This window comes from Oryzias melastigma, linkage group LG1 (assembly GCF_002922805.2).
Source record: "Oryzias melastigma strain HK-1 linkage group LG1, ASM292280v2, whole genome shotgun sequence".
Classification (NCBI taxonomy): domain Eukaryota; kingdom Metazoa; phylum Chordata; class Actinopteri; order Beloniformes; family Adrianichthyidae; genus Oryzias; species Oryzias melastigma.
This window is the reverse complement of record NC_050512.1, coordinates 25,671,903-25,696,771: the sequence shown is the minus strand read 5'-3', so window position 1 is coordinate 25,696,771 and position 24,869 is coordinate 25,671,903. Positions and strand designations below refer to the sequence as shown.

Below are 24,869 nucleotides of genomic sequence, written 5' to 3'. Positions count from 1 at the left end.
TAAGTCAATCAGTTACTCACCCTGTTTTCTTTTATTGTTGTCATGCTTTTATTATGTTAACACAGCTTTCTGGCTGAAGGTTTTATTTTTATGTATTTGTTTATTTTTTTTGCCTTTTTATTTATTTTATTTTTGTTGTGTTGCAGTTCTTCTAAATAATAAATAAATAGCGTTATGGAATCGTCTACTATTAATTAATTTATTTATTTTGCTAGTACTACAGTTGTTCCCAGTGCATCAGAATATTTGCTTTCATGTCTCAGCAAATGTTAAAAGAACGCCACCGGCATTTAAATGGCAAAGGGGTTAATGTATTCTGTAAGGAGTGTAACTTTTCACTAAATTCTTATAACTTTTACTTCTACAATACGTTTATTTTATTTTATTTAGTTGTTTTCACTTTTCTGTCTGATTATCTTGTTTTAATTTATATCATATTGAATATATATATATATACTCACCTAGCTGATCAAAGTGTTAAAGATAAACTGGAGTCTAAATCAAACCATAATGGTCACATTTTTCTCAATTTTTAACTCCAAAAATATGAACTACCTAAAAGTCACTTGTATATTTCCTGCTGCTCAAATCAAAACCTGAGTTTTCATTTCTGCTTCATAACATCAAATCTCTGACCCAGCTTCTGCAACTTCAAATGTGTTTCTGTCAGGACAGAGTAATGTGTGCTTCAGTAAAGGAATAAAAAATAGCAGGGCAGAAGCAAATTAAAACAAAAATGTAGATTAATTTGAGGGGGCTGGCGGCCACTGCATCTCCATGCGCCGCTGTCACTTCTCATAAGACGCTCACTAGCTTCAGCGTGGCCCATGGGGCTGACGAGAGCGGCAGAACGAGCTGGTGGGAAGCAGAGGAAGGCGGCGGGTTTTAACATCAGCACCAGGCTGTGTCAACTTCAACTCAATGTTGACGTCCTGCCAATTAAAAATGCAGGCGGTACATGAAGCGGAGGAAAACACTGCACCCCAAAAAGCCTCCTGGACCGGCTTGTTTTCAGCGTAGCCTGAAGTATGACACAGCAGCAATGATACTGAGCACCATTGATTATTAAGACCCACCATCCGTCTCTGTGTGACAGGACTGGGGCAGCACTGACTGAGAAATATTGAGATTTGGGAGATTCTGGTCAGGAAAGATGAGCAGAGAGGCCAAGTTTGAGAGGAAAAAAAAACAAATGAAAGGATGGTATTATTTCATTTGAGGTGCTACAACAAAACAGACATTTTAGCATTAAAACGCTGCGGTTTGTTGATGTGCTGCTCTCAGCATAGCGAGCCACACCGGAGAAAATCACAGTGATGTCGACGCAGCCAAAAGCAGGCTGAGGGCTGAAGCACACAGGAAGAAAAAGTCGAGCTCAGGGTGTTTATTTCACCGCTTCTGAGTTGGCATTCATTAGTCAACATTACAGCCTGTACCAAGTATTCAGGATGAAAGAAATGAAAGTTGATGATAGAGTTGTGAAGGTCGCTCAGAGTTGATTGTTGAAACGGTGAGCAAACAAAATTCCTGTAAAGCAGAGCAGGTATTCATTCTGTGTTTGATAATTATGTCCCTTTAAACAAAAGGTTCAGTCAAATAAACTCAGCTGTCAATTATTTTCTCAAATTCCCTTTTACAAACATGTGGTTCAAATCCAATCATCTTTTGATCTCCTTTAAAAAGCATTCCAAGTTGTTTTGTTTTTTAACTATGATTTTGCCATTTTTTATAAAAATCTAAAAATCAGTGGCGTTTTCTTGGACATAGTTTCTGCAGAGCAGCAAGAGTTAATCTGATTTGTGGGTGGGACTGTTGGCACAAAGCAGTCATTATTTCCCATGATGCCTTTGTTACAAGCTCTCCCGCTAGCTTACAGCCCCTCACACCCCCAACATGACTTTAACAGAAATGATGAGCAGTATCGAAGCCATCCAGACGTACAGTTTTGAGTCAGATCCCAGGCCTGAGATGGTTAACAAAGACATACATGAATATATTTGTCTACAAGTGGATGCATCAGAATGGAGCGGAGCAGGAAGCTTGTAGTGTAACGAGCTACAAACTTTTTCAATTAACATTTTTATCTTGTCTGATCCTGATTCCCAACATTTTGAAAAAAAGAAATACTCACAAATAGATTTAATCCAACTACGATTCCAAAGGCAACGATTCGATTATGAAACAATTATCAATACATCCCAGATCTGCATTATTTTTAAGATATTTCTCTGTACTATAAGACTCCAGACCAATATTACTTACTTTTCTCCACCAAAGTGCATTTTAATGTAAAGACAAGAACTTGTTTAAATTTTATTGAGAACATTAAAATTCTGACATGAAAAATATTTTGTTTGATAATCAAAAATCTTTCACAGCATCAAAAGAGAACAAAAACTCCCTGAACTGAACAACCTTAAATACGATAATGTTACGTTTTATCATCAGACCAGCTTTAATGAAACCCTCTTAAACTCACGTCAAACAAAATAAATAGCCAGCCGCATATTGTAATTTTGCAAATTTGTTGTGTTCCCTACATATTTAATTATGGTGTGACATAACTTGCACATCGCCTGACTTTTATCTGATTGACCCTCGACACTAAGAAAGCCAAAACTCTAGTCAGATGATGAGATTTGAAAGGTCAGCCATGTTTATGTGCTCCTCAAATGTCAGTTAAAAATGCTTCACGTTTGTTACTTCAACTTTATGATTCACAATCATTCATGGATAATAATCGATGCATCTAAATACATTTTTTTTTCCTCCACCACAACTCAGAAAAGTAAAAAACCTTAAATGCTCAACATGTCACCAATGTAACATTAGCTTAAAGCTAATATTAGCTAATGTTCCTTTTCTAGTTCAGTTTTAATCTTTATTGTGTTTATAAATGATGAGAATAATGTGACAAGAACTTGTTAATTTAATACTGCAGACAAAGCAACAATGACACACTTAAAAAGCAGATCTTTTTTCTGCAGAGAATTGTTGAGCTCTTTCCTTTGGGAATTACAGCCAAACACGCCTGATCAGAGGTGACAACAGCTCGTTAGATGCAGGTGCAGAGTCTCATACAACCTCCACAACAATCATCAGCTAAAGCAACCCAATAAATCAAGTTCTTCTCAGAGTTGTTCCTCGATGGACTCACAAATTTCTACCTGGAGAAACAAAATTGTGAACAAATGTGTGAACTAATTTCACTTGCAATTGCACTGAAAATTGGTGTTACATGACTGCCACATGCACTTCCAGGAACAGATGAAATAAAAATCACTTGGGCTCCCATGCAGGTTGTGAAAAGAGACCATTCAATTCTTCTCACCTGGCACTTTTGCTTTCACAGGTTTTCAAAATCTTTAAAAATTGCCATGTTTTTGCTTAAAGTGTAAATATATCAAAAAATACAAAGTAGGACTAAAAAACCTTAATGCCAACATGTTACCAAGGTAACATTAGCTAAAAGCTGATATTAGCAAATGTTCCTTTTCTAGTTTAGTCAACCCATGGTAAAATGCATGATACAAGAGAGAAATAAACCTGTTTTTCCAGCTAAAAACCCACCAGAGTGCATGTCTAACTTCCACAAAATCTTACAAAAGACTTTCAAGTAATTATAACAGATAAATTATATCAGCCAAAATCCAAATCTTTGGTGTCTTTTTAATTTCTCACTCCAATCACTTTTTGATCTATTGCAAAAGCATTCCAAGTGGTTTTATAATTATGATTATACCTTTTATTTTTATTTATGTAATTTTTTCAGGCAAAAAGAAATAAAATGTGTGATTTTCTACATAGTTTCTGTAGAGCAAAGTAGTTAATCAAAAAAAATTGCCTCTGAATTGTTATGGAATGATTATTGTGCCAACATATTGCAACATATTCATTATTTGCAAAAAAAAAAATTTTGGGTTTCAAGATATTTCCCTTATTCATTTTTTTTTGCTTAAATATTTTTGCAATTGCAGCACAAACATTTTTAGATGCATTGTGCCTCATTTCACGTTCGCCCTATCATTCATTTTGCGTTGCTACGTTTCTGTGTTGTGTAATGTTTGTGCCAGCTTGCTGATTGGTCTAGATAAAAAAACAATTTTGAAAGAAAAAAAATAAAGTTTCCAATTGCAAAATAAAGTTTGCAAATGAAAAAAAAATTTTGAAGGCAAATATTTAATATTTTAAGTTTTTCTGAACACTTTACATTCCGTTTGCAACTTAGAAAAATTTCAATCTCAAAATTGTAACTTTAACTTGTTAAATAGTAGCACAAAAATCACTCCATAGATTGTGGGTGGAGCGTTGGCATAAAGCAACCCCCCCCTTCTCTGTGAGGCCTGTAGCTACAATGTTAAGGTTAAATGCTAATAAGCGAATCGCAAAATCAGCAAATAGCAGGTTTCATTTTCCATGTTTCTTCTGTCTACCACAAAACACATTAATTTAGCCGTCTGATTTAACTCACTACTCCCTAACCCACGTTGGTGACCCCTAGTGTTCTATATAGTGCACTACATTGTGCGTCCGAATCTATTATTCCAAAATTTAGTGCACTAGAAATTTCCCAGAAGCCTGCATCGATGCTCACTAGATTAGAAAATATAGACCACAATGCATTGAGGTCAAACAATTAAAAGAAAAAAAATGTTTAGATGCAATTTTTGAATAAACCATCCATATTTTAACCCTCAGAACACAATGGAGTCATACAATAAAGTCGTGAAATGTCCGTACTGACTTGATTTTGACTTTGTGAAATCGATGACATCATATCTGACGTTTGGAAAAACGAAAAAAGTAGTGAGCATCGTGTCCGAATTGCCTTCAAAATCCAAAACACTATATAGTCCCGCTCTGTTTTTGAGTAGTTAGGGACTAAAAAATGGTGAGCGAACTATACAAAGTGCACTATGCAGTGAAGGAATTTGGACATAGCCTATGAGTGATGTTTCACTCAATCCAGTTCTTATTTACAGTCAAAGGCATCAATGCATATTAATTTTTTGCAGAGACTTCTGGGAAATTTCAAGGGCTCTAGACTTTGGGACTGAAGATTCGGACCCCCGACTAAATGACAAATGCCCTACATAGTGTTCTAACCCGGGAGTAAGTGAATTTGGACGAAAAATATAACGTCAAAAATAACCCATTCACAATTGAGTATAAAGGAGCATCTAGTGCAGCATAAACACTTCTTTTCAATTCAAATGTTTCGCAAACTATGCCTCATTGACTCGTCATTTTACCTTCTTGTATGTCAGCAATATTATTGCATATGTAATTATTAATATTGCAGTTATTAATAATGCATTAATATTGATTTTACACACACACATATATATATATAAGCATTTAAATCTAATAGGTATGCATGGCTGCTTGCTGATCAAATCCCATCTAGACAAGCTTAGAAAGACAAAACTGAACACATTTTAAATAAAAAAAAAAAAAAAATTTACTGGCTCTCCACTAGTTTAACACACAATGTATTGTTTAATTATACTTGAATAGAATGACTGAACACTTCTACAATGAACCTTTAATGGAAATTAAATGCAAGGCTTGAATTGTTAGTGACACCTCTATTAAGTGGTTAACCAAAGGTATCATTACTGATACATTTACCTTTTCTTCTTCAGTTAGCGGTGTTGCTTTAGAGAGGTTTTTCAAAAGGCAGTGAAGGCTCTTTCTCTCCAGCCGAAGAGCTTCGCTCAAAGAAAACAACTATGAAAGAGTCTCCGGATTAATAATTCACTGCTATCCATGACCACTCACTTTGTCCTGTAGAAGACAGGCTTACATCAGTACCTGCCAAGCTGTCCAAATAACTCTTAAGGCAACATTAAATTTTCAAAGGCAGCTCAGCACGGAGCCCTGGCTAAATAAAAGACAATTACTGCGCGTGATAGAAATGTGTTTCACATTCGGCGGAAAAGCAGTCCTGAGGAGGAAAATGACTCCCGGCCAGCTGAAAGAGGACGCTGGGAAGGGCCAGACGTTACCGACCGTCAGGAGTTCAGTCACGTAATCGAGTATTTTACACAGTCGCGGAGGAGGATTAACAGGAAATAGAAATCCAAAATCGCCACACCTGTCTCCTGCCCACATCGGGGAAAGATGCTGGGTAATGGTGGGCGGGTAAAGGGGCACTAAAGCAGGTTATTACTATTAAAATCTAAATGGAAATAACGAAGCAGCCCTGGCCATAAAGTTAATGCTGCACGGAGCAATTTTTCCAGCCACTTTGAATCTGTGGTAGATAAACCAGTAGATCACTTTAATTAGACAATGTGTTAATTGACTTCAGGTCTTAGAGGGCGATGTGTCTACATCGGTCTCTATCGGTGGCAGCCTCCTGTAGGCATGACAACGTTCTACCCAACCCACTGAGATGGTTTAGGACTTTTTCTTCCAGTTTGAAGCACAGGGAGGAGAGGGCGAAGGAAAGGGGGAACACGGAGAGAGGAGGCATGCGTGAGGGCTGACATTGTTATGGGTGCCTCTCCACCCGTGGTCAGGGAAAAGGCAAAGGACACGAACATTACAAGCTATCACACTTGGCTTTTAAGAAAAGGTGATTAAGGCAGACGTGCAGTGTGCTTGTGGGAGTTGTAAGTCTCCGTGTTTCTCCATGAATGTCCTTGGTACTCAGTAATGGTTTCAGTATGAAACGGATAGTGAAACACTATAAAGGAAATGGGAACGTTTGTCTGTGTCTGTTATTTCACCAATACTTTCAAGAATAAACGGAAGTAACAGCAGAGAATTTGAGAACTATTCTGAGATTTTCAAAAGCATAAAAGTGGCCGCTTGCATTCGGTCCTCTTGTTAACCTATGGTGTAGTTCACACCAGACGAGAAGCACCACAGTCCTCCACAGCCGGCTTGCACCGTACATTCTGTTGAGGGGATTACAGCACCGTGTTTCGGCATCTGGTTTATTTTTTTTATTTTTTTTTTTTGCCCGAGCCGCGACTGATTCACGTCAATTCTGGTAGGAAGTTACGCCATGACACATGAGAAAATCAGGTCAATTTTCAAAAATAAAACCAATTTCTCACAATAAAATACAGCGATTGACCAATGTGATCATATTTTTGTACCTAAACAGAGATGAAAATAAACACAAAAACATAACTTACAAAAACAGACATGAGACACACACAGATCAATGTAGTGGGCCAACTATGGAATAGGGGGGTGTGGTTTTGGGTGTCTGATAATGGCAAAAAAACAGCTCTAGATAACCACAGCTGAGCAGAAGCGCCTATTGACCATTACAAAAAAATGTCTGGTGTGAACTGGAGGTTAAGTGGAGTTAAGCACACTTTCACGTCCCATATGAACATGGCGTTGTGTTCATTTTAACCCTTCTATGCACCATTAACCATTTAAAGACCTAATGAGAGACAAATATTGTGTTTTAATGTATTCCTGTGCCATTTCTTTCCCCTTTATTGAAGATGTATAAAAAGAAAATTACGTTAAATTTGCATTTCTGAGTATTTCTTAGTCTGCTCCTTATTTACATTGATTTGAACTCAAAATACAGTTTGAAAAAGCTTTTAGGTGTGATGCAGAAGCTAACCCTTGTGCTATGCTTTGGGGTCCAGATGACCCCCACCCTTACATTGAAGTGATATCCTTCCTATGGCAAAAGTGGACAGGATTTCATGTCAAGCAACCAGTGAAAATCAAAAATCATTGGAAAAAAAAAAAAGATCAGCGCACTGTCTTGTGGGTTCCAGACAACTCCACTACCAACGTTAAAATGCCTAGGATAGCACTAGGGTTAGAGACGACTAGATCCATGTACGTCGTTGTACACTAAGTTTTAAGCAAGCTGGCATCTATCTCAAAACTATGTCTGGATAGCTCTGACGTTGCTCACCATTTTTGTTGCACCACCAATGTTAGGTTGGGTGGTGTGAATGGGGCTGCAAGCCAGCAGGAGAACGAGTTAACAGATGGATGTCAGAAAGCTGAGACGGTTTTACTCCACGCACCCAGTCCTGCAACTTGGAGGCGAATTTCTAATGAATTGTTGCCGCTCTACAGAAACTATGTCTTAAACGATGCCTAAAACGGGGATATTTATAATTAAGACAACTGGGAAAACTTAAAATAGATTAAAGATGATCGGAGATGGTCTTTAAACGCTGTTGACGGCGACATCTAAGCAACTCTCTTTGACATACAAAACTCTTCAACTGTTTATGTTATGAACTGATTCTGATACGTAGAAAAGCAGATTTTCATATCAGCTAAAATCCACTTATCTTCACAACAGAATCAAATGATTTACACGGATTGCTTCAGCACTTCACTTCTGCACATTAGGACAAGGCTGCTTTTCTCCGCTTTCTCCTCTGGAATCACATGATTTGCATAACAGTTTGAAGATTCACGATAGTCTGAAGAATGTCACTTACTTCTCCACCAATGAGAAGCTACCATGACGAGGTTGATTCCAGAAGAAGACAGACAGCCCTCAAGGCCTGGATTTAGAAACTCCTGCTTTTATAAATGGTTCTAGAGTGAATCTGTGGCTGCTGCCTCTGGTGATGCATAAATGTGGAGGACATGTTTCATCCGCTCGCTGTGACACATCCAGTCACTTTAACTTTAGATAAAGCAGCTGCCGCAGTAATAGGAGAATTGATATCTGATTTTGTTCAGCTTTGACAGCATTTCCTTTCAATATGGTGACATGATACTTTTATCCAAAATGGCTTAACCAGAAGTTTATACTAAGGATCTCAACTTTATCTGTCATTAACTCCATTTCTGTTTTACTCTATTATACTTAAAAAAGTGAAGCTTTTTGTATATTTTTTTTTTCAATACAAGTAAGCAGCAGAGAGAAATTAACTTTTAAACAGGAAAAGAATCAGTAGAAAGACCATCTCCTTCTACCAGCTTTGGTTCAAGAACTCACCAAGATGACTGAAGCTGTCGGCACATACCAGCTCAGACACAATCCACAGCTTCTCCCTTGCTTCAAAAACTAAACTTACTTGTACTACACTACTGATTTTTTACATCATAGCACAGTTATTATATAAGGCCAAAGTGAACCATGTGAGCCACATTTGGCTCACTTTTGTCATTTACTCAGTGAACCAAATGTAATCCTTAAACTGAGCAGGATGCTAACTTCCAGCCATCAGCACTCACTGCTCTGTGTGTGTTCTGTGTTAAACAAATCGGATTCCACTCATCATAAAGTGCCGCAGAGACAGGTATCAAGAACCAGAACAGATGTATTTTCACGTATATTCTAAAACCAACATTTTTTATGAAATTTAACAAAATGTGCAGCTTTGGTCTTAAAATGGTTAAAGTCTAAAGGACTGAGAGCCACATTTGGACCAAACATCACGATGACAGTTGGACTCAACCTAAAATAGATCCAGATATCGAAGAATGCTCGGCCCAAACTAGGACCTCCTGTGGAGTTTTAAATAAAAAAAAATTGGGTTTAATTGATTCACATTGAAAACTGCATGCAGAGGAACTCTAATGCTGCATCAAGGGGCTCAAAAAGGTATGTCCCAGTGATTGCTTTCAATGAAAAGTCTATGTGAACACATGTATTTGTGTCTTTCAGGCTTCTGTGTTCAGAACTGTTGAGGTCATGCATCGCTATGCAATTTTTTAAATTCGTTTTTTTTTTATCTACGTTCACAGAAAATGTGACCCCATTCAACGCACATCCATAGTTTAAGTAGTTGAACTTTAATCAATTGGGGTCTCGGATTTGGTAGTGACATTTGGGTATAGTGTACTTTTCAAAACACAGAAGTGCCGACCGGTTGAATATTGATCATTGGACCCGGCCAGAATTATTTGACATTGAGTCTGTCTTATATCGGAATAGAGCTGTAACAGAAAAAGCCTGAAGCAAGATTTACAACATTTGCACTGCTTTGATATTTCACATCAAGCCTCTTCCAACTATTTGTTTTAGATGGCAATAGACCTGTGTGAGCACTAAAAGTGCTAACAAAAATCTATGTTTGGCACGTCCTGGAACACACCAAATTTGCACTGTGTGCACAAAGCATCACCTTTAGACAAAAAAAAAAAAATCTTTGCGTCTGGCCTGACCCACACACCCACAAACGATCTGAGGACCCCGATGTTTTAAGGAAGTCAATAGAAATAGAAGTTTGGTTCATAGTTGGTATATGAGTTGTGTGCGTTTTTGGCCGCTGTGCATATCCTGAGTCAATATTCAACATTGCTGAAGGCCTCCATGGGTAAGGGCCTCATTTGGGCATAATTACTCCATTTAGGCATTTTCAAAAACATTTGAGGCTGCAGTCCAGACATAACACATCACCTGTATCTGACTCCCTCAGAGATGTGGGCACCCATCATTGTGAGCCAGGATCAGTGGCCAAGCGCACAATAATCCTCCATGCTCCCATCAGCCGCCTTTGCAATCATGAAGGAACCATAATGAGGCCATTAGGAGTGGCGAACGCAGCCTTTAAAGCCTCTCCTGTCCGGCCGGCTGGCTTTTCACTTCGCACGTCGCATCAAAGCCTTTTAGCAGCTTGATGTGATGTTGGATCCACGGCGTTCTGCTGCAGCAGGTGCAATACATCCTGATTGGATAGCTTCCTGAATGGCCTCCTTAATGTAGCAGCATTTCTGTGGCGAGGCGAGCTTTAACATTATGTGAGTCTGCTAAGTGCATCTGGTGACCTTTAGCAGGAGTTATAAAATGCAGAAAATGCGCTGACCTAGTTGAGGTCCCTTGGAAGTAGAAAGCTGCATTTTTGAGAGTGCACAGAAGAACGTTCTCGTTAATTCTGTTAAGGGGATTCCAAGTACGGTTTCTACATTAAAAAAAAAAAAAGATAGCTCTGCCAACATGAAGAACAATGAATAATTGTCTCTTTCTTCCCCCTGGTGATCACTGTGTTGAAAGTGAACTCTGCAGCCAACTCTGGATCGTACTTCCACTGAAACAAGCCCTGAGAAAACAGCCAAACAAATGTGCGGACACTAATTACAGCAGGATTACGGCGAGGAAGTATGGATAAAGGGATAACAAGGTTTGCTGGAAGGGTCGCATTGCTTATATTCTTGCTTCTTTCTCTGCCTCCTGCAGAGCTGACACCCACAAGAAGGCAGAAAGGAGGGGAGGTATGGAGCCAAATCCGGGCCGTAAGTATTTGAAACCCAAATAAAACAAATTGAAAAGAAATATTGGTGTTTTGCCAAAAAGAAAACAAAATATACTAAACGTTTTGATATTCTAAAATAAACTCATTTTTTTTTCAGCTTCAGATGTTCTGTTTTTCTGGTTTCAAAACTCGGATTTTAACTTTCAAAACTTTTTTTTTTAGTTTTGACTTTTTTTTCCATTTTCAAATATGAAAATTTCAGTTTCACAACTTTTTTGCCTCATTGTGGCGTGTTGGGGCGGGACTAACACAAAAGAACAATCAAGATCGATGAGGGTGGTAACTTGGGTCCCGGTGCCTTCACTGACTGACCAATGAAGTTGCCACCCTCATCAAATGGCCCCGCCCCAAGACGCCACAACGGGGCCAAAAGTTTTGAGGCAGAAATTTTCAGACTCGAAAACGAAAAAAAAAAAAAAAAGAATTGAAAGTTGAAAAAAGAATTGAAATTTTGAGTTTTGAAACCTACAAATCTGAACATTTGAAGCTGAAAATAATTAAATTTTGTTCAGAATAGCAAAAAGTTTTGGACATTTTACTTTTCTTTCGGCAAAACACCAATAATTTTTTTTAAATATATTATTTAGGTTCCAAATATTCATGGCCCTAAAATAGCTCCACAGGGAGGGAGCTGAACAACTCTATAAAGCATTAACATCAGTCATTTAGGCTGAGGGGTGAGAATGCTTGATGGAAACTAAGCTGCTGTGTCTTTGCAGAGAGAAAGAACAAGAATGTGGCTTTGTCTGTTTTAGCAGCTTTTTTGTCTCTAAAAACGCAGGACAATTGACCACAAAATACAACCAGCAGATTGGCAGCGTGATAAGTATTCAAGACGCCGTTGGGTTCTCTCTGAAGTGCTGTAATTCATCAGCACCTGCTGGATTTGGGGTCCCGCGATGAAAAGAGCTTTTTAATGTTTTCCATGCCGGTTGTGACATTTCTGCCTTCAGATGCCGCTCTGGCGGCTCCGTTTGAGCCTCTCAAGAGGGATTTGGGAATTTCAAGCACACGCGGCCGGCTCCGCCGATGCCTCGGCAGATGCGGGTGACCTGGCTCGGCGTGACGTCCCTCAGCTCCACAGCTTGTATCACCGCGGCTGGTTCCGCCTGAGCAACAAAGGCTTTGAGGTGCTCAGCTTCTCTGAAGCAGGGATTGTTGCGGGGTGGGGTGGGGACTTTGAAAGATGAATGTTTGGACATCACGACACACATGCTCCATTTTGTATGCAAGCTGTCCCTCCCGGTGCCGTTCTGTTCATGAGCATGGAAGCTGCAGGGACGCTCCACTGGAATTATGTTCATGAATATCAGAGCTGACAGTTGGTCTCCACTTTTACACCTTTGCAGCGCCGGCTAAAACGACAGGTTGAGGCGTCAGTGGAACCTGCGCCAGCCTACGGCGCCACGCCACAGCAGACGGGGCCGCACAGGTACAGGGAGAGAGTGCATTAGGCTTGTGCGCACGCCTCAGAGGACACGCCGCCCCCCCTCGGGGATCTCGCAGCAGCATGTGTTCTCCCACAGGTAGTCAGAGTACAAGACACGGCCGACCAGTCCGCCTCAAATGAGGCTGGGAGAGAGTCTGTGAACCGCAGAGGTTGTGGATTTATGGCTGATGTCATGGCCAGTCAACCAAACAGCCTGTAAGCCAGCCAGCTCACATTCATCTGCATGAATATTTCTGGCATTTAGTCCTGAGGAGCGGAGATGGTCGAGGGTGCAGGGAATTGGCATGTTGGTTAAAGGTCAGTGCAACAGGGCGCGTGCCCTGCAGAGCATGCCCACACGAGTCTTTGTCAGTTTTGAGCTTTTTGACAGAGTTTTCAAACATGCTCATGACTGCTGCACTGACTCAGGCTGGACTTTACTCGATCCACCATCTCTGAGCTCATCCTGTCCGAATTCTGATCACACCGGGACGTGAAGTGAAGAGAATCGGCAGGTTTTCCTGCTTATCGAAAGAAGTACTGAGGCAGTAGTCCCAACACAAACAAAAGTATTTCAATTCAATTTGTTTTAAATTGCATTAGAATTCATTTTTTATACCTTTAATTTGGGCACTCTAGATAGTAGTAGTTTCTGTGTCAGCATTGCCAGGGACCACAGATGGAAACTAGCCGTTATTCAAACCATGTGTTCTGTCTTGTTTCACCAGGTGGTTTTCTCTTAAATTTCATTGTCCCCTTAAAAAAAAATAAAATAATTAAAAGTTTGAATTACTAGTTATGACAGCCAAAAACAATTGTTTTGTGATGACATAATATTTATGAGCATCAATAATAACCTGGATGTAATACACTGGAAAAAAAATTGAATTAAATATTGAATATTTTGGGTGTGAAGCCTTTGTAGCCTACTCTTAATTTTTACATTTTTCATTTTCATTTCTAAAAAAAAAAAAAAGATTATTGTAAAACTCATTTTGTGTGCTTTGAAAAATGAAATAAACACTACTACTACTACTACATTTAGCGCCTTAAGTAAGAGGTTTAATGATACTATGGTCGCATATCCTAAAATACCAAAATGCAGCAAACTAAGCAAAATCACTGCACGCCGTTTGTCGGATGTGAAGGTTATAAGAAAACGTTCAAATTAAACAGCGACCAGATGATTGTTTGACATTGGTCAGTGGCCACCTGGGAAAATTTGGAGGTCGCGTAGTGGCAGTTCAGAGACAGGCAGGGTGGTTTTTAAAAAATCTGGTGGCAAAATGAAATCTTGAAGATTCTGCCAATGTCTCCCCATCACGCTTTGTGATGGGGAAGAAAAGCTTAAAGTTCTATCCTATCATAGTGCATTTCTGCAGCCGACAGCAACAACATAAAACAACATCCTGTTACAAATGCTTGAAAGAACACATGGAGGGACTTACAAGTTAAAACTAAACTGTTCGTAGACTTCATCAATATTTCTTGTTAAACTTCAACCTCTTGTTTTTCACTTATATATATATATATATATTATTTGTGGTTCACTTGAGTTTTTGTACCAGGATCTCTTATCTGGAAGATATTTTATCTGAAGGGATTTACAGATAAAATACAAATTGGCAGTCATAAAAACTGGATCTATTTAATGGGGGGCCTTAAAACCTAAATTAAAATTGAAAAGCAGTGCTTCTTAATGGAAAAAGTCAAATAGAAGCAAAATCCAGCCCTTTAGAAGGATCAAAGTCAATTTGATGTATTAGCTCAGCTGATGATCCAACAGAAAGAAGGAGATTGGTCCAAAATTCCATCACGTTTTCAATAGAGAATACAAAACTGCCCTTTCTTTAAGATTTGAGTTAGAACGCCACCTATGTTCAGATCTATGAATATTTATCCACAAACTTTCTATGTTTTAACTGTTTGCTACCCAAAAAAATAAACTCAAAATACCATTTTAATCAATCATTTAAGCTTTTTTAAAGATAATAAGCTCTTTAAGCCATTCTGTCTGTGTGTGAAAGTCATTATCCCACCTTAGCTACAACATGACAGAACTGTGATGATTCACATTTACCAAACTAAGACCTGATCACTGAGCAGGTATCAGCAGCTATCAATGCAATAAGAAACCACATTTCTGGGATGTTTGAGCACACAATGAGTCATCATCCCACTTGGATTAATGGAGAACTGTCTCTGCAGTTACTGAACACAACGAGGTCAAATAAGAAACAGAACGTCGCATAGATGGTCATGGAGTTCAAGCAGGGAGTGACTTCTTCTTCTTCTTTTCCTTGTTGTACTGTTCACTGGCACATGTCGCCACCTACAGGTGGAAAAGGTTTGCTGCAAAATGTCAAACGATGAATCTTGCTCCAGATTTTTTTTCTTTCACAGCTCTATTCTGAAATATGAAAGACTGAGTCACATAGTTCCAGCTGCTACTGTGAATTCCTCCCTCATGATCAATTTTCAAAAGGGTGGCACTTCCGTGAATTAAAAGGGACTCCATTCATACATCACTACAGAATCCCAGTCTGTGATTGTTCAAAGTTAAAATGCTCATTCAATGGCCCGTAAATGGTCATAGAAACTCACATGGCCATGAAGCTCATAATGCACGTTTACATAGACTCTTTTTGATGGCGGCTGGAGGATGGTTGGAGCTCAGTTTTTTGGCAGCAAAACAATAATCTGAACACAGTAGATGGTTCACTTCTGAAAAAAGATCAGACCAATGAAGACATTAAGATGCTGTTTCAGGAATTTTGAAAGGAGCAGAAGTTCTTTAAATAGGTCAGAAATTGCGCAGAAACAAAGTATTGATGATTACAATGTGCTCTGTAATGTTAAAATGAGTCAGCGCTCATGAGGAAATTAACATTTTTCTTTATATGAATACACACAAACATATTTTCTGATCTCTTATCCTCTAAAATAACATTTTCGGTGAACATCCTGAGCAATGCTCAAATTTTCCTCCATGTTTTTGATTTCAGGGAGTTCCTCAAATCGTTTTTCACACTGTCAAACCAAAAAGAGTGACTCTACCTAAAAAAAGAACTCTTTTAAAGAACTTCAGGAAGAACATTCCTACAAATAAGATGAGGCTTTTAACTAGAATAAAGTGTCAGAGATGAATCACAGCAAAGCTCCAGCTGTTTTTTTTTTTTTTTTTTTTTTGACAAAGAAGCTGCTTTTTCACTGAACGTTCCTCTCTGCAACCTTCTAAAAATGGCAGCAAGTTGGGCCTAAATAATAAATGTGGCTTGATCTCGTAACATGGTGCTTAGAAGAGCTGCTTTGTAAATGTTTTTACATGCGGAGTAAATATGTCCTGGGCTATAACAGTTTCCTGGGTTGGGGAGGTTTTCCAGCAAAAAAAAACTAAAGGTGGAGTTCAGGCAAACGTTGACACGACTCGATCATCTGGACTGTTGAGATTTTTTCTTTTTTTTTTAAGACATTTAGTCTATAGCTCACCCATGCAGAGGCAATCTTCCATCTGTTCTGAAAATGCCACGAGCTTTTCTTTACACAATTCAGGAATAACGGCGCACAATGTCACAATGCTGATCGATATTATGACAGAGTGTGAGTCAATCAGTGTTTCTCAGGGTGGACAGAAAATAAAAAATATAGCAACCCTTCTCTGCTTCTCTTGAATATTTACAGGCTCTTAAAATGAGGTCAGACCAACAACACATGACATTTAACACTGTGGCAATTTTAATTTAACAAACTCTATGAGAAAGCACCCCTGAATTACAGCTTTAAGAGCCACCTTTGGCAGCAGCAACGAAAGGTAATATTTACTACCAGACACCAGTTTACAGAGCAACTCAACTCATTTAGTCTTTTTATAGGTCTTTTGGGGAGGAAAGGGGTCATAATTTCATAGCATTTCAACAAGTGGTTCTACTGAAATCTTCAGAAAAGGAACTACAACATATTTCATAAATTTATACTGTTTTTATTTGGTTAGAAAAAAAAATATTTGTACTTTTTGTCATGCGGATCTTGACTTTATGTGAGGCAATTAGAATAATAAAATTATCTTGTTTGTTAGTTTTTGTTTTTGCTATGAGTTTATTTGACCAAAGCTTCAAGCAAGAGTTTTGATAACAGAAAAAAATAAGTTAAATCAACAAATTGGATGTTAAAAATACAGAAAAGTAAACAAAAGCTCCAAACCCCTGCAGCAATAATTTCTGTTAGTTACAGGAAAATGAAAACAGATTTATTACAATCTTTCAACCCTTCCCTTAGCTCCATTTGAATGCTTATTCAACCTCTTTGTAAAAGCTGAGGAACAAGTCTGTAAATGCTACAGTGACCTCTGTGTGAATGAGACAAAAAGCTTTGTTCTGTTAATACGCAAGAAGCTTGTGTTTGTATGTTCCTCTAAAATCTGTGTAAATGCAGTGTTGTGTGAATGCTGCAGCCGCATCTGTTTCAATGCTCCACTAACCTCTGTGTGAATGTACCAGCAGCTCTGTGTGAATGTACCGGCATCCACTTTGTAAGTCTTCCACTGATTTCTGTGTGAATGCTGTAGAAACCTTGCTGTGAAGTTACCAGCAATTTCATGTGAATGTACCAGCAGCTTCTATGAACATACTCCATAAACATAAATTAAAATTCCAACAGGCTCTGTGTGAATGTTACAATAACTTCTGTATGCATTTTGTAGCAATTTCTTAGTAAATCTACTGGTATATTTACACAGATGATGCTGGTATAAGTGTGTGAATGTAAAAGCAGGCTCGAGGTAAATGCTCTATAACTCTAGTGAATGTACCAGCATCTCTGTGTGAATGTACCAGAAGCCTCTGTGTGAATATACCAGCATTCTGTATGTGAATATACCAGAATTAGTGTGTGCAAATATACCAGTAGTACTGTGTAGAAATGTACCAGCACCCTCTGTGTGAATACGCCAGCACTCTCTGTGAATATACCACCAATCTCTGCGTGAATATACCAGCAGCCCCTGTGTGAATAATATACCAGTAGAAGTGTGTGAATGTAAAAGCAGCCTCGAAGTAAATGGCCTATTTTTCTGTGTGAATGTACCAGCAGCTCTGTGTGAATTCACCATAGGCATCTGTGTGAATGTACCGGTAGCCTCTGTGTGAATATACCAGCAGTCCCCATGTCAATTTACAAGCAGTACTGTGTGGAAATATACCAGCACTCTCTGTCTGACTATACCACCAATCTCTGTGTGAATATACACTAGCCTCTGTGTGAATGTTGCAGCAAAATCTGTTTAAATGCAGCAACAGCCTTAATATAAAAGCTTTAAAACCCCCATGCTACATATAGATCCTTCTTTGTAACTTGGCTTTTTTGATTCCTTTCTTTCAGACAGATTATGGAATATTCACACTCTTAATTTATTTAAGTACAAAGTAGCTGTTAAAGACTCCATGTTTTCCTTTTGTATCTTTCAAATCATACTAAATAAAAAGCACATTTAAATTCCTTTTGTTTAAAGTGTTCCCATATTTTATTTAGAATTATTTATCCTTTGAATTGTGATGTTAAAAAGAAGTTTCTTTTTTAAGTTTTAGACTGAAAGAAATCTAATTTGTTTTGGGACTCAGTGCTTGTTTGTAAACATTTAAACGTTGCCAATATTTATTCAGAAAACAAACAATGAAACCAGCTTCAAGGATTTGAGTTTGACACCAGATAAACAATACCATTATTTAACTCAAAATTTAAAGAATAAATCACTTTCACACATTTTAAATGACTAAAAAAATACTCTCACGATTACTTTACTGTCTGTCTCTGCAGCAACAGCAGACTTTCCACAGATATATCCTTCCTTTTATTTTTCTTTTATTATTTTCTGACTGAATAAGAAGACAGATCTTCACGAGAATGTGATAGACTATCTAGAGTTTTCAGTTGGCCAGTCACATCCCATGATCACAGGCTTCTTCCATCTACAAAAGACTTAAAGCAGCAGCCGATGAAGATGAAGCAGCAGACCTCGTCTCCCTCTGACGGCCCATTTACCCCATTTTTAAATGCAGTGACAGAAAAAAAAGGCTTTGACAGAGAGGCCTCAGTCTTCGGGATACGTCTTAAAGCTTTGATGCTGGGGGGGAACCAGCACACGATGACCTATTCATCCCCACAGATTCCCATTGCAGCGCCTCCTGACTGCGGGTAAAAAAACAAGTTCATGCACCATGTCATAATCAGCTCAGACATGAAATCAGTCCTTTCTCCTAAAACTGCATTTATAGAGACGCAGCCAAACATGGAATTCAAAGGATAAATCTTTTGTTCTGCTTCTTTTCTGCAAACAAGGGTCACTAGTGCAGGAGGTGAAGCGTCCATCTGCAGCAGGGGCGACCTAAATGTGTCAATTCAGAGATCAATACTGCAAACTGGCTCACAATTCCTCGTTTTTATTTAAAAATCACAACTTTTTTCCACATTTTGCAGAAGGGATTGCTTGAGTGATTATGAATTAGACCCCCACCCCTTTCCCTTGGAAGCCGTGTGGTAGTGCAGCAGAGATCCTTATCTTTGCATACATTAAGACCATTGATTTAATCTTCCTCTAAAAGGGCAGATTAGTCATAAATACTTAATAATCCCGCATAAATTAGTTTAGGCTTTTTATTACTGAGGAGATATCTCTTGAATCTTTGGCTTTAATAAGATCATTTCCATCATTTCTGGCTCAGACTCTCGGTGTGGACGCAAACCTGCGTCAGTCGGGAAGAGTTCAGTTCTCAGAACTACTGACAGCATCAATATTCAGCTCTGCCGGCTCAGAGGTAACAGCACATTCATCGATTCCAAAAAGGCACAAAAAAGTACAAGTGTGGCGCGCGCTGGAGCGCAGCTGCAGAGCGCGCGGTGCACCTGTTAACAGGAGCTCCGTGGCGCAGAGTCGGGTCTCTCCCTCTGCGTGAGGGATGGATGTGAAGCGGGCATGGGCACTTGGGTGACTGAGTGTGGGGAGGGTTAAACTTACGCTGCTGTTGCGTCCTGACCAGTACACCACGGCGTGGTTGTGCGCAGAGTCCCCCGTCAGCGCGAAAGTGCTGCTGCTTAGCGGGTTACTCGCTCCGCCGTCCTCCCTGCTCCAGCGGAGCTCGGGTCTGCCCCCTCTGTGCCCGTCCAGCGCGGGGCCCCGCTCCCCCGGCGCGCCCACATCCGCGCCACCGAACTCTGCCAACTCCGGAGCGCTCCTCTTGGCTCTCAGGAGCGCACTGTCCGCGCTCCCCGCCGCCCCCGATCCCCGATCCCTGCCGGACCCGAGGGCAGCATCCTGTGGAGCAACTTCCTCCAAACTGCCGTCCTCGGCTCTGAACTCCAGTTGGACGCTCCTCAGGCTCTCCTCTGTCAGCTGTAAATCCTCCTGCTGCAGCCGAACCGGAGACGGGCAACGGGCACAAGTGATCCCCGCCTCTGCGTGCTGCAACGCGGCGATCATCACCCAGATGCCCAGAGATAAGTGCCAGTCTGGGCGCGCGCCAGCCCGAGCCTCCATCGCTGGCAGAGATGTGGGTGAGGGACGGCTGGAGACCTGATCCGGCACCTGAACGCGCCTCGCCCGGGTCGATGCGGATCTGAGAAGGAAACGCGCTCCTCAGCGAAACTGTGCACGTCCGAGGAGGTTTGGTGGGGAAAGCCACGGCTCAGAGGGAGGAGCTGAACCACAGCCAGCTGCGAGCGAGCGCCCGGAAGAGACAGTGCGCGTGCGCGTGCGGGAGAGCGCGGAGAGAGAGAGAGAGGAGCTGTCCGTGGTGCTGAATCTTTCACTCATCTGTGAAGTTCTCCAACAAACCTGAAACTTCGTGTTAGACTCACGCAAAACAAACTTTTAAAACAAAATTAAATAGAGACATGTTATGAAAACTCACATTTCACTTTTGTCACTCACAATTGATTATTTTTTTAAATTACTTTATTACTTTGAAAAGTTGCAGTTTCAGAAATCTAAAACATTTGAGACTCAAAGCAGAAAACACAACTTTAAAGACAGAAACACTATTTAAGGAGGGGAAAGTGGGCGTGGTTTGCTCTAAAGGTGGGAGGTGTCAGATAAAAGTAAATAAAAGCTGTTTTAAATTATATCTACGCAGGTGACGGGTTCATTTATTGAATACATCCCATGGACAGAAATAACTTCACTTAATATTATTTGATTTTATTATTTGATTTACATTTTATAACTCTAAGTTGACCTTTACTTTCTAAGATGAAAAACTTAATCAAGCTTTCAAACCAAATTTTTCCGTTTTTAGATTTGTTTTGTTAGAAAAGTTATCTTTGACCTTTTAGACCAATTTTTTTTACTTTAAAGATTGACATCTAGTGGTTCTTCATACATGAACTCTATACAAAAAGTTATTTTTCTTTCTTTTTGACTTGGTTCTACAGTTCGATTCTCAACTCTGGTCAATTTTCTGTTGAAAGAAGTTTCTGACTGCAGGTTGATTCTGGATTAAAAGAGTAACTGATTATTGAAACTGATAGACAAACTCTAATTGATGATTATTGTATTTATGTAATTTAATGTAGCATGAGTGAACTAAGGGGGAAAATATGCCTATTTAAAATGAAAAGAAATTATAAAGTCAGGAGGATAGCATCATTTTTCTCATTTTCAGCTAGCATTTCTCTAATAGATTTATTTGTTTTTTTGTTGTTGTTTTTTTGTCTTTTTCATTTGTTTTTCTGCTTGAAATTGCTTGAAATAAACCAAATTAAACACATAACCAATCATCTGTTGATACTTGACTGTGTTTGTGTAGAAAACTATAAAGAAACCAGAAAAAATATGAACTTTTAGGGGTGTTACAAATGGTTTTAACAGTAATTTAATTCATATTATGGGTTGCTGTTATAGTTTATTGTCAATGTTGTCTTATTTTGAACGATCTGATTCAATCCAATTCATTGATCCAGGACATCTTTAGCCAAACGTTCAGTGTGACTCGGAGATAGATACCTGGTACTCAACAGTGCAGGTGAAGTTTTCCAGATTCCTTGTATTTCTTGCAACATAATCAAGTCTAAATTAAACATGCAAACAAAAAAGTAAACAAGAACCCATTCACATTTTACTGTCATAAAGTTCAGATCACTTCTCTTCCACATCATTAGAACATTCTGAATCTACGCTATATTTCTTGGTCATTTATTACTGCCATCACATGTCTAGCCCCTTGTGATGACACTTGGTCATTTTTATGTAGTAGCAGTAAAATAGACACTGTACCTCAATACAAACTGTATTTTTTATCCATTGATCTCTTTTTGGAACCATTGTTTTTTAATCGTATAGTTTGATTCGATTCTGCCTCAGGTTGGATCATAAGGAAAATAATTGATTCATCGCTACACTATCATTTTACCCAAAGAAAGAAGCAGTGATGTCAGACTTAAGGTTGACACGCCCCCTTAATGGATGATGCATGGATGATCTGGATTTTGGAAAGTGGGATTGTGTAGATCTTTATGTGAATGTTTTAAATTTCAAAATAAAGTCATTTGCCGTAAAATTGTTTATTACAGATTTTGCTGTAAGCGTGTTGTTTCAAATGGGGGCCAATCATTTTAAAGAGTGTTAATAATAATAATAGTTTTTCATCTAGAGTTTTCGGTTGATGGTTTTCCTTCAAGGAGAAAATCAACCCGCTGTTGTTTTTCTGCTCTCCAACCCTCCCGTGGGTGGAGGCGCAGCCGGAGTGACAGTGTGGGGGTGGGGGTGCCTGGAGGATGCGCAGCAGTCACTGTCGGACTGGGAGGAATTGTTGGCGGAGAGTTGCAGCACTCCGCGGGGAGAAATAGCGCAGCGCCCGGAGGCGTGTGAGATGGGCTGGGGGGGCTGCTGCGCATCAAGGACTCGGATGAGATACTAGTACAAAAAAAGAAAAAAAAAAAGAAGAAGAAGAAGAAGTAGTGGAGTGTCTGCTCTGCAACAGCCCCTCCTTCATTAACGCAGCGGCGTTTGCTGTCCGTGACTGTCGAGCCGGCCGCCCACAAACTGCAGATCGAGGAAAACTCCAGGGATTCAGCTGGAGTTCTCCCACATCCCCAAAAGATGAGAGCGGGAGAACGACAGCTGCAGAACGCGCAGTTTGATGTCGGAGACGCAGAACCTGAACGCAGCTTCACAACACACTTCTGGCATGAAGAAAGTGCAGAGAAAACTCACAGAATGCAACAAAACTGAACACTTTTCTGCAAAAACATCAGATTTCTAATTTTTTTTGTAAAAATACATTGTGATCAACTACAATGATGACCATTAAAGCATGCAATTTGCTTCAAGTGTTTATGAAAAATGTCTGGGAGATGAACTTTTGTCGACTCAAATTATTGCTTAAAGACCCACTTTGATGAAAATTGTCTTTTGATGTTTTTAAACCTCGTGCCATCTTATGGGGTCCAGATGACCCAATCCGTGCATATTGTGTGATCCCTCCCGTGACAAAAGTGGAACGGATTTCATGTCTGCCACAGACACCAGTATAGATAATAAATCCTTAAAAAAAAAGTTGCCCTGTCTTGTGGGGTCCAGATGACCCCACTTTAATGTAAACCTGCCTATGAAAGCACACACATGTTTTGAAGCATTTTTCTGATTATAATGAACATATCTAAATAAAAGTAAGATTAAAATAGCACTTCTGAGTGTTTTGTATCGTAATTTCAGAGATGCAAAATCTGTAAGTTTCACTGCAGCAAGCCACAAGCTCCCTGCTCCGCTCCATTTGGATGCATCTGCCTTTAGACAACTAGATCTATGTCTTTGTTTTCCTCATCTGAACTGGCATTTGGCTCAAAACGCTGAATAAGTTTTAGTACTGCTACCTTTTTTCTCTGCACCTATAATGTTGGGTTGGGGTTGTGAGGGGCTGTTATCAAGCGGAAGAGCACGTAAACAGATGGTTCACGGGAAGTGGAGCAGGCTTGCTCTGCACAAACAGTCCTGCTTCCAACTCAGAAGTGAATTTCTAATGAACTCCTGCTGCTCTGCAGAAACTATGTCCTAGAAAACAAGACAGTTTTTAATTATTTATTTATTTTACTAAAACCGTCATAATCCTGATGAAAAGAAAGATTGAAAGGGACGTTTTGCTGAACTGTTTAAAGGGTAACCAAACAGGAAAGTTGGAGAATGGGACTGTTATCACTACTGGAGCTGCAGATCATGACGTGGGACTTAAAAGGTTTGACCAATCATGAAATTAAAATGTAATACATCAATTCAACCTGTAGGGGCAGCACAGACACGTTTTTTTTTTTGTTTTTTTTTAGAATTATATTTTATTTTATTTTAAATTGCCAAAAATTTGGCAATGACCAAAAAACAGCACTTTTAAAGTCCCATTTATACAGATAAACAGTAAAAAAAAAGCTATTTTGGGTTTGGTTACCCTTTAAGGTGATCTAACAGATCCTGTCAGATTTAAGGTCACGTTTATTTGTGTAGCACCTTTAACACAGTCTATTAAACAAGGGGATAAATAAATACAATAAACAAACAACACATAAATAAATAAAAACTTAGATGAGAGAATGTTGAAAATCCAATCAAATACACAAAACAACAATGAAGTCATGTGTTAGGAATGGGTTCCCCGTTAGGACTCCTGGTTGCAGCGGATCAGAATTTGTGTTTCAGTCCATCATGAAAAGTTTTTCCATTGTAAGAGGCAGACCCTCACCTGTTGATGCTGCAGTTGGAGAGTTCAGACACTCATTGAATCAAAAACAGAGAAGGGTTTTTGAAGCTGTAAATGAACTTCACTCCATCATACTATCACCACAGTGTCTCACTGTTGGTCTGATGTTTGATTGTTTTCTGAAAGAAAAAAAAATAGATCGTGGTGCACATCCTCATCTGTTTGATCAAAATGTTTTTCCAAAAGATTTAGATGTTTCTGTCAAACGTGAAATGAATCTTTATGCTCTTTTTGCCCAGCTGTGACTTTCTCTCCAAACTCTTATGGTCCACGAGTTTCTTTCTGACTGTTGAATCATGAGTCAAGTAAGTCCTTTCCTTGTTTTTCTTCTTTGATGTTCTGGATGATTTATCAGGAATTTTTGTTTTCTTGTAGAATTCCTAAATTTATTAGAGTTTTATAATGCACACAACAGTTTGCAAGAAAATCATTAATACTTTTACTACAAATGTAAAAATCAATGAATGTGTTCAGTGTTTAAGCTGAATCACATATATGACC

The 24,869-nt window shown here is 39.2% G+C and overlaps 1 protein-coding gene across 1 annotated transcript in view; it reads right to left on the bottom strand.

The window, feature by feature from the left end:
• Positions 1-20,623, bottom strand: part of sorcs3 (sortilin related VPS10 domain containing receptor 3) — a 287,365-nt gene extending 266,742 nt beyond the window's left edge. The window contains exon 1 of the mRNA XM_024289874.2: positions 19,643-20,623. Coding sequence (XP_024145642.1) covers positions 19,643-20,161 — 519 coding nt within the window. The 5' untranslated portion in view covers positions 20,162-20,623. The remainder of the gene's footprint in view (positions 1-19,642) is intronic.
• Positions 20,624-24,869: the final 4,246 nt, after the last annotated feature.